Here is a 10,555-nt window from a genome sequence, read left to right as displayed (position 1 = left end):
AGGTTGAAAACAACCAAACCGGCAACCCAACAGTTAACCCTAGGAGGGACAACGTCGCCATATAAGGAGCACCAACATTTCCAAAAGGAGCGAAATGACTAGGGTTCCCGTCAGAGGGGATCCCTGGGTTGGTGAACCCCGGAAAAGTTGCCATCGAGAACGAAAAGAAGCCTACTCAAGCTAACGCAAACAAGATCTAACCGAGTAAATGTGAACGCGGCCGAATAAATTTTAAGACGCAAGGACACAACTTGACCTTTTCATGTTTTAAGAGTCGAGAAAAGGATAAAAAGATGACTCTAGTCTCCTTCGAATGTTTAGTGAGCCCGAAGTGACAAATGCTCAGATGAGCCTATTCATTTAAGGAGTCTGAAAAGGATCAAAAGTGACTACTCTGGAGAACTAGGAAAAAAGGTTTACCAAAAAAATCCGTAAAACTGCATATACACCTTGGCAGTCATATGAAAACCAAGGACTTCCCGTACAGCAGTCAATCTTCCCGAATGCTGTGTTCGGTGCGTTACCGCTTGTAAGGCGGCAGACAAGGCTTCCTGTGGATAAATGATGATAACCTAGTGGGGTCTCCCCATATACTCAATGGTACGTGGGAGCTCAAGTCCGTGCTAGACCACTTGTTGCGTCACGGAAGGAGGAACCACCCAACCTTAAGTGAAACAAAAGTGACTAGGTTTAACGACGCCGGAGCACGTCTCTAGCCTAGACCTCTAAACAGTGAGCGTTATGTTCCAATGCATTTTTAAGTTCATTCAGTTCATTTTACGGTTGATCTTGAATTAAGTTTCAGTTTTCAGGTCCTACCGTATGTAATCTCTCACAATTCCCTGAATGAAAGCTATATGCCAAAAAGTATCATTTCGTTCGATGAACACTAACTACGAGAGAGTTGAGAACTTTTCAATCAAACAAAATGACCATAAAACAATCAAGAACCACTCTAATGCAGCTGATGGCAATAAACGAAACTTTTCTTTAAAGTCACTAATCAATGAAAAGCTCTAGTTTCCATTAACTAATTCAAAGCAAAAGAGATTGTTTGTTTTCTTTTCAATGGCAAAGTGCACTAAACAGATTTTGAGAGATAATAACGATGAGTAAAAGAGACAAACTTCACTCAATGAGAACACAATCAAGTCCCCGAAATACCAAGGCAGTCCTTCAAAACGAAGAAAAACACCAAAGACTTCAATGAGCCATGTGATCTAGGCCCAAAACGAAGCCGAGCAGAATCCAAGTGAAAAAGAAGTAAATCACTCGAATAACGCAATAAAATACTTAACAACCACTGAACAAGTGCAAGAGAGTAACCAAAAAGTCGACTGGAATGATAGACGACCAAAAATTCGACACGCAAAGCCACTAGATGTCCTAGGGCTAAAACGTGAACTTGATAGAAAATGGCAAACACCCAAAGTATGCAAATGTAATCTATGCACACTTTTCATTCATATCCTGAAAATGAGAATTCTAATTGTGCAAGTGTGATCTATGCAAGAGAATTCTCAAACACAAGATGATTGTAATCTAAGAATCAATCAAGTGCAAATCAAGAAAAACGGGTGAGAGTTCCAAAGATCATAAAATAAAAACACTCAAAGGCGGTTAACACTCATACACAATTTAGCCCCCCCAAACAGAAACAAAAAGATGCAAAATTGTGAAAAGACTAAGACAAACCTCCAAGTAATGATCAAAGGAAATCAAATTAAGAATTTCTCAAAAAAGAGACTCAAAACTAGTCAAACAAGACTCTGACACACTCCAGTAATTGAAAAAGATGTGACAAGATACAAATCCAAGCTTAGAAGGCTTGCAAACAAGCAAACTAGAAAAGTTGACAGGCCTGGCATGACTGTCAGGCTGTAACTCGCGCTTTTAAGGGATTGGCCCGGGTTTTCTTTGAGCAACTTGCGCCAACTGGCGTGACTGTCAAGAAAAAAGGCGCGCTAATCAAGCTTGCTAGGTCAAAAATAAAAACAAGCAGTCCAAGGCTTGGGTAACAGTATCCAGGCAGACCAGGAAGCAAGAGATAGCAATAAATCCAACCCAGAAAGCTATCTAAGCAATCCAAACAAGAGAAAACCAAAGAGACAAGACAAACTCCAAGTTGTTTAGTCTGCAAACCAAACCGGAGATTGACTGAAGTGGCTTTGATCTACTTCGCTAATGCAAAGCAATAGCATTTCGAAGGCTATCTGGACGTAATTCAGGCTCCGACTAAAGTTTACAAATCAAACAACAAGCTAACTCCCCAGCGGAGTCGCCAAATTGTTGTGGAGGTAAATCCCCTTTGCGGACAAAGACAATCCCTACTAGCCCAGATTGGGTCTAGCAACAATCAAACGATGCTATCACGCAAGTTCCTAATTGAAAATTAAAGGTGGATGATGAGAACCTACTTGGATTCCAACGCTAATATTCGTAGAAGAGACGTCGCTCTCGTTCCTTTGCTTCGACCGGTCATGATCCCCACGATCTCTGTGACTGGACACCTTCACATGCAAAGAACAACACAAATACAAGCATAAAATCCAATAGATGCAATTATATATCAGTCAGAAAAGATATAACTCAACATCAATCATTACAAAGGACAATGAGAGTGGAACCATAATGATAGTCATCTATTATTAATAAATAACAAAGAAGAATACAACCATAGTTCTGACGTCAAATCCTCCTTTGGCTGGGTGATCAGCTACACAAGTCTTTCAAAGCTTGTTGGGATGGGAAACAAGCCTCTCTCTCCTTAGTGACAAGAATATCCTCACTTAGATTTGGCCTTATGGATGCAAAGAAGGCTCTTGCAACTTCAATCTCTTGAACTCTTGGAATTCTTACTATCACTTGCACTATGTTGGAACTAGCTTGCTCAAGGAAAAAGAAAAAGCTTTTATAGATAGAGGGGAAGGAGATAGGATCAACCACAATATCCATGGGATTGGATTTATCACTAAGAAGCTTCAATGAAAGGTGGCAAACCACTTCCCTTCTATGGAGATTCGAAGCAAAACCATCCTAGCTCAACATAGATTTAGTTGATGAATGGGTTAGGGAGAACCTTCGGAAGTTTGTTCGTTAAAAACTTTACCCAACTGGGTTGGCGCGAGTGTGACTCTAAGACAGAGTGCCAACTGGAACGCCCTCTTTAGAGGATTTCCCCCATTGGCGTGGGAAGTACACTACGGACCCGCGCTAATACAAAAAGGGTTGTTTTTATGGGTATACTACAGGAGATGTCTTCAGGGCGTATGAAGCTCACACTTAGAGGAATATAATGCAAGTGGTTTCAGGTCATGCCACTTCTCACAGGTCCCGGAATGAGTCCTCCAGCGCGCGGGAGAGGGGTAACAGGGACGGTGACAAACGGTGACAAATTACTGTGTAACAAGTCTATATTATGGGACAGGCAGATATCATCTAGGATTATGGAGCTGGCCTCCCTCATCATTGTTGGGGATTTAAACTGCACCATTGGATTGGATGAAGTATGGGGAAGATCTAGGAAGATTGATCCCCTGGCCGGGATGATTCGTGACGCGATTCTGGTGCATAACTTTGTGGATATTTTCCCTGCTAAAATGGCTCCCACATGGGACAATGGTTGCTCTGGTGTGGCATATGTTGCAAAGCGACTAGATCATTTTTTAATGCACGAGTAGTTGCTGGCTCGTCTTGGTGATGTCCATGTGGAGATTATCAATAACTTTTTGTCTGATCATAGACCTATTACATTACAATGGAGGAGGGCGATATTCACCTGGGCATGCCTTTTAAATTCAATAGGACCTGGTTAGATGATCCAGACTTTAACTTATTGGTGAAGGATACATGGAGTCGTGAATGTGTTAAGGGACCTTCCCCTATGGTTCACATACTAGACAAGTTGGATATCCTCTGTGGGGAGGTCAAATCTTGGCAGAAGCAGAAGTTTAAGACCTTGCAAAAGGATATTATCGATATTCAATGTGAACTGGATGCTTTACACCCTTTGATGGCCACCAACAGTCTACCAGAATCAACTCGATCATGCATTCAGGCCCTTGAGTTAAAGAAGAAACAACTCCTTTCTATGGAGGAAGCCACTTGGCGCTTGAAGAGCTGGGCTCTTTGGATCAAGGAAGGGGACCAAAACACAAAATTCTTCCATCGATTTTCTAATCACAGACACAACATAAATTCTATATGGGAGATAAAAGACGTTGATGGACAATATATTCAGTTGCAGGAGGAGATTAGTAAAGTCATTGTCTCCCATTTCAGCTGGCTTATGGCCGTAATGAGGGTATTGTTGTAGAAGATCTCATATGGGGGATTGATCCATATCTGTCTATGTATGATGAGGATTCAAATGTTGCACTGTACAAGGAAGTCATTGAAGAGGAATTACATGGGGTTCTTAAATCCTTCAAGGGTGATAAAAGTTCGGGGGGATGGTGGAACTATTCACACACTTCTTCGATCTATTCAAAAATGACTTGTTGTACATGGTGGAGGAGGTGTGGAGGAGTCGAGGATCACTGGGAATATTCACCACCTCATTAACTCCACATATATTTCTCTTATCCTGAAGCGCTGCCCATCAACATGCTTCACGGATTTCAGGCCCATATCGCTGTGTAACCTCATCTACAAAGTCATTTCTAAAACCATTGTTGGTCATATGTGGAGTACATTATTGCGCCATATATCTCCAGAACAATATGGGTTCCTACAGGATATACAAATACATGATGTTGTCGCTAATGCCCAAGAATGTATGCATTCAATACATACAAAACAACTCAATGTTTCCATTATGCAAGTGGATTTATAGAAGGCATACAATTGTCTGGATTGGGGATATCTCAGACTGGTACTTTTCAAAATTGGCTTACAACCCAGATGTATTGATTGGATAATGGCATGTGTTATTAATTTCAATTATGTTGTGATTATAAATGGATACCCAACTCAATTCTTTTGGGTTGGCCGGGGACTTCGTCAGGGATGTTCCCTTTCTCCACTTTTATTCATTTTGGCAATGGATGGGCTGAGCTTGGATATAAAAAATGCGGTGGCACATGAACAATTCCAGGCTCTACAGATGGGGAACAACATCAAAATATCACATGGCTTCTTTGTCGATGATGTACTCATCATGGGTATGTTAAATCGATTTGCATGGTTGTCTTTTTCATATTTTTAGGAAATTTGCTAATGCCACTAGCCTGCATATGAATGTTCAAAAATCTATTATTTTTCATGGATGTTGTGACATGGATATAATTGCATATATTAAAAACTTGTTTGGTATAGAGGTGGAGATGATGAAAAATGGTATGAAGTACCTTGGGTACCATATCAAACCATGTAGTTATAGGATTGCTGATTGGCAATGGCTTGTGGATCAATTTTTTAAAGGATATCTAGGTGGGAATTTAGATGTTTGTCTTTGGGGGGTCGGGTCATCCTTACCCAAGCTGTCCTCACTCAATTGGGGGTTTACTGGGCACATCTTTTTCATATACCTGTCACCATCATTAACAATCTTAATCATATCATGGCTAATTTCATATGGGGGGAGTCATGGGCAAAAGAAATATCATTTGGTTAAGCTGTCCAACATTACTTTTCCAAAGGTCATGGGTGGTTGGGGGGTTATGGATCTACGTCATTTTGGATGGTCATTACTGATCAAATCTCTATGGAGGGGTATTTTTGGGTCTAGTACTTGGAGTAGGGTTATCAGACATAAATACCTTAAGGATCATGATTTTTTTTCTAGTACCATAAAGGCACTATTGGATCCCTCCATGGATCAAAAATCTGGCTTAGCTTTCATAAGATTGCTAAAATATTTCTTCAACATCTTGCGTGGAACATGGGATCGGGCCACAGGATCCTTATCAGTGTTGATCAGATTTTGGGTGCTGGCATTGACTGTAATATCTCTGTGGGGCTCATACACTTCTTAAATGGATGTGGCATATACTCTGGAATCAAGCCATTGCACATTGGTGGGGTCCCTGCCCTGTATGGAAAAGTGCACAGGAGATGGGTCTGTTTGGGTAGATGGACCAGGAGTGGAACCAGATTGTCGCTGGCATGAAACATCTTGGTATTTGTCGTGCGGGGATTCATGAAAACCTTATGTGGATAGGGAAGATGAAGTCTGGAAACATCATTGTTGCTGATACATATTTTTCTCTTTGTATCGGGGATTCTCGGCAGGGGGAGCATCACGTCTTATATGCCTTTTGGAGGACCAAAATTCCAAACAAAATCATCCTTTTCTCATGGCTAGTCTTCCATAACAAAAATCTCACATGGGAGAATTTGCAGAAGAGGCAGTGGCATGGTCCTAGTATTTGTTCTATATGTAAAATGGATGCAAAAAGCAACAATCACATGTTTCTCAAGTGTCATCATACGGTTCAGGTATGGAAAAAATTATCATCTCTTATCAGTTTTCCTTATATACAACATGATTGCATTATGGAATGTATGAAGTGGTGGAGCACTCAGAAGACTATATGGAGAACCATTCCACTTTTACTTTTTTGGGCTATATGGAAATGGAGAAATAAGTGAATCTTTCAAAATTTTACAAAAGATTTCTATATGTTATTTGAAAGAACTACAAAAAAAATTCCATGCTCACCCCTCGTGACACATGCTCCAAAAACTCTCAACTCAAGCGGACTGGACTACAGATGGAATATCCACTGGGCTTTTTTGATGGTGTTGTGCAAAGGAATTCTTGTGGTTGTGGATTTTGGATTGCCATTTCAAATGATTTGGCATGCAAGATTCAGTGGAATGGGGGAAGTGACACTAATACCAGGGTAGAAGCAATGGCCTTATGGGGCCTTTTATGGTTCAACAATTTCCTTGGTATCCCTGATATTCATATCTATGGGGATTCCAAGATTATCATAGATCAGGTTAAGGGCAGTGCAAACATCAACAATCCTTTGCTACTTGGATGGCTAGGGAGAATTGGTTTTCTATGGAATCAACTCAACAATTCTACAATTATGCACATTGGCAGAGAACAGAACAAGGAAGCTGATGAACTTTCAAAGAGGGGACTGCTAGGTAATTTTGGTAATATGCACATGGAAATAACTTTGGGTCACAATGTTTTAGATGTTGGAGAATTTCCATTTCTCGTGTAACTTCTATATCCCCTCCTTTTTTGTATATATTTTGCATGTCTACTAGTGTAATATCTGTCAGTTTCTCACATGGATGGATGGACAAGTTGCTTGCTCACTTGCTCGGATAGATGGAATGGAGGAGTATCTGATAATCCATGTACATACTTTTTTTGGTCATGCTTTGTTGTTATCATCTATGTCTATTTTTTAATTTAGAACAACACTGGGCCTATGGACTGTTCTTTTTGTATTATGCATGCTGTGATATTTTTGGATGGGAAGCATGATATGCTCACCCAGATGGACTGAATGATGTAATGGATTTGGCAGATGATGTTTATATCCTGTATATTGATCATACGGTATAATATATTATGATTTCTTTGTACTGGAAAAAATAAAAAATAAAAAATAAAAATAAAAACAAAAATAAAAAAATAAAAATCCATATGATGAAGTTTTAATTAATCAATTTAATTAAAAAACAAAAAATACATAACTACTTGTGAAATAAATCCAATTTATTTATTTATTGCTACTATTAAGAATATTCTAGCATAAAATTTATGGAAGCCCTATTCCAAAATAATCATGGTTATTAATATAAATATATAACATAATATTTTATGAAAAGAAGAAGCTTTTTTGGACAAGTGGTTTGTTGAATTTTAAAAGTTAAGTGTATATTTCTTTAATTTAAATGATTTAGATGATTTTTAAAATTTTTTAAATAAAATTTATAGTATAAATACTTTATTATTTTTTTAATTCTATAATAAACATTAATAAAACATATATTTTTAAAAAAATATATATTTGTTATTAAATTTGATGATGATGATGTCGTCATCGACCGCCTTGCCACCCTCTCGAGCATTAAAGAAGGGGGTAGCATGGATAACCATCCCCATGCAATCAAACATGTTTACAAGTTATGATGATGCAAAGTATTAAACTGGAAACTTACATGACCACCGCATCTTCCTCGTATTGCTAGAGTCACCTCGTTGTTTTTTGGATACTTGGTTACAACATCAAGCTACTTGTGGGATATTTTCTACATTCCACCCAAAACTATGGTATGCCTATTGAGGAAGGCCCAACCCTTCTGGTCTAGCCTTCCAACTTTCATTCCTTATAGTTGGTTGGATACTTTGCAAAACTCAAGCACCGCGAGGGGTGCATGTAGTTGGTCTAAGCATCAACTAATGGGAGGGTCAATATTAGGATTCCATTGAAGTCTTTTAGAATGCATTTACACCAGACCTGCTGGTAAAATTGTTTACTTTCGACTCCTATTCCTGGTATTGTAATTATAGTGTTATGGTTTTGGTTTTTTGGACCAAGAAATTGGTCTCATCCCCTTGGGCAGATACATCAACCTATTGTTTCTTGTGGGGAGATTGTATGGCTCTTCTCCAATGGAAGGAGGATCCTCTAATGCCTAATTTGGTTCTGTACTCATCTAGGTAGTCTCCCGGGCTCTTATTAAACATAACGTCCTTAACCCTGAAGATTTTCTTCTTGCATGTGTCGTGTAGGCCCCCCTAGTCTTCGTTCCCCTTCCCTTATCCTATCTCCTAGGTAACCTCTAACTAGGAACTAACCTTTCGCTAGTGGCATGCTACAACAACGCATGCACCGAGGTCATGTCTCTTGTGGTTGTGGTCCTACTAGCAAGACTCGAGCATAGTCTTAGGCCCAATTTGCAATGGAAGTTTTCCATTAAAACACACGAACAAAAATTCGGGATGAGATTTGTTTACTAAAAGCTCAATTTGTTCGTGGTTGGAATTCCCATTCTAACTTAGAGGTTCAGGCCAAAATGTTTTGTTAGGTTTGAGGTCTTGGCCATACTAAGGTTTGCAGAAACCAATATGTCCACTCCATCACTTTCTATTGGTGGATGAAAACAACATTAGGTCATGTCATCAAGGAAAAATAGGAGGCTTGTAATTAAATCGTTGTTCATCTCAACTATATCCAATACGTCCAAGAGCATATACGCTCTTGTATCATTAGCTTGGAAGCTTAGTTGGTAGATAGCGGGAGACAATACCCATCAAGACCAAGCACACAAGATCTTGCCCCTAGTAATTCTTTTGAGGAATGATGAACTTCCAGGTTCATTTTAATTTTATGTTTATGGTTTATGAATTTATTTGACTGTTTTTTTATGTTTTACAACTATGGTCCATCTATTAGATCGAACTAATATTTTGTAACCTCCAGGAGAACTCTGCCAAACAACTCTCATGGCCTAGTGATAGTCATGTCATAGTTTTGACTTTGTTTATTTTGATAGAAGGAAGAACGTTTCAATATATTCACTATCATTGTTATGGTTTCTCTTGTGACAGGCCACGATAGTAATACTTTTATTTTTGTATGACATAGTTATGATTTAATGAATGCGAAAAAATTAACAAAAATAAATAAAAAATTGAAAACAATTTTAACAAATAAATTGAAACTTCCAAAGTATTATCTCATGACTTTTTGATGGTAAACCCCTGAAATAATGGTCCTAACTAGAAATCCTAATTCAAGGGAATCTAGAGAGTAGAACCCATGACCTTTCCAACTTTGGGGGAGAGATAAGAGGTCTTACATCTAGCTCATCATCACTTGAGTTAACCCTCAAGAATATATTAACCATAAATCCAATCTCTTTTTCTTTTTCTTATTTTATAATTGAAAACAAAAAGCCATTTTATAAAATTTCATATAAGAAAAAGTAGTCATTGGTTTCATTTATGATCCCAAAGGAAAATTTGTAGCTACCTATGAATAGGGTCTCGAACAAGCCATTCATAATTGAAGGGAAGTGTATGCTCTTTAGTAAAGCACACTCATAGCTAACAAAACAAAGATCAAAGAATTGATGGTTAGTATAGTCTCTCCATCATATAGAAATCTTTTAGTCTAAATAGCCCATATTATAAAGGAGATAAGCTTCATCTCTAACATTTATTTGTACAATGTGAAAAGAAGCTTGAACATGGTTGCGGATAAATAGGCCAATAGAGCCTCAAAACTCAATCATGAGGCCATTATTAAAAATGGGGGATACCATATTAGCTTTTAATACTTTAAGTGGAATATAAGGTCAGTACAATTATTGGTAGAAATAAACCCTCACATGAATATGCAGACATCACATCAGTCCATTAGCATTTTCAATGACAATATGGGATCAACATTTGGTGCCAATGCCATGTACACAATAAGTGTCACACCAAGTGATGAAGATTAAGATTTCAAGTCTAAGAGTTATTGTGGGATAATGTGAAATCTAGTTAAGAGAATTCAATACACAAGGAACTTGGTCTTGGTAATGGCCAATTCCTTGGTAAGTGCACCCTCTATCTTTGGATTTCTTATTGACTCAATTT

The 10,555-nt window shown here is 38.5% G+C and overlaps 1 protein-coding gene across 1 annotated transcript; it reads left to right on the top strand.

Moving 5' to 3' along the window:
• The first annotated feature begins 6,713 nt into the window (after positions 1-6,713).
• Positions 6,714-7,178, top strand: LOC149161453 (uncharacterized). Its single transcript, XM_089434887.1, has one exon. It carries the CDS (start codon positions 6,714-6,716, stop codon positions 7,176-7,178), a length of 465 nt encoding a protein of 154 aa, XP_089291013.1.
• Positions 7,179-10,555: the final 3,377 nt, after the last annotated feature.

The sequence above is a fragment of the Pinus tabuliformis genome, chromosome 5_2, assembly GCF_031772625.1.
Source record: "Pinus tabuliformis cultivar Carrire ecotype Pingquan chromosome 5_2, CPIR1, whole genome shotgun sequence".
Classification (NCBI taxonomy): Eukaryota; Viridiplantae; Streptophyta; class Pinopsida; order Pinales; family Pinaceae; genus Pinus; species Pinus tabuliformis.
This window is presented reverse-complemented; position numbering and strand designations above follow the sequence as displayed.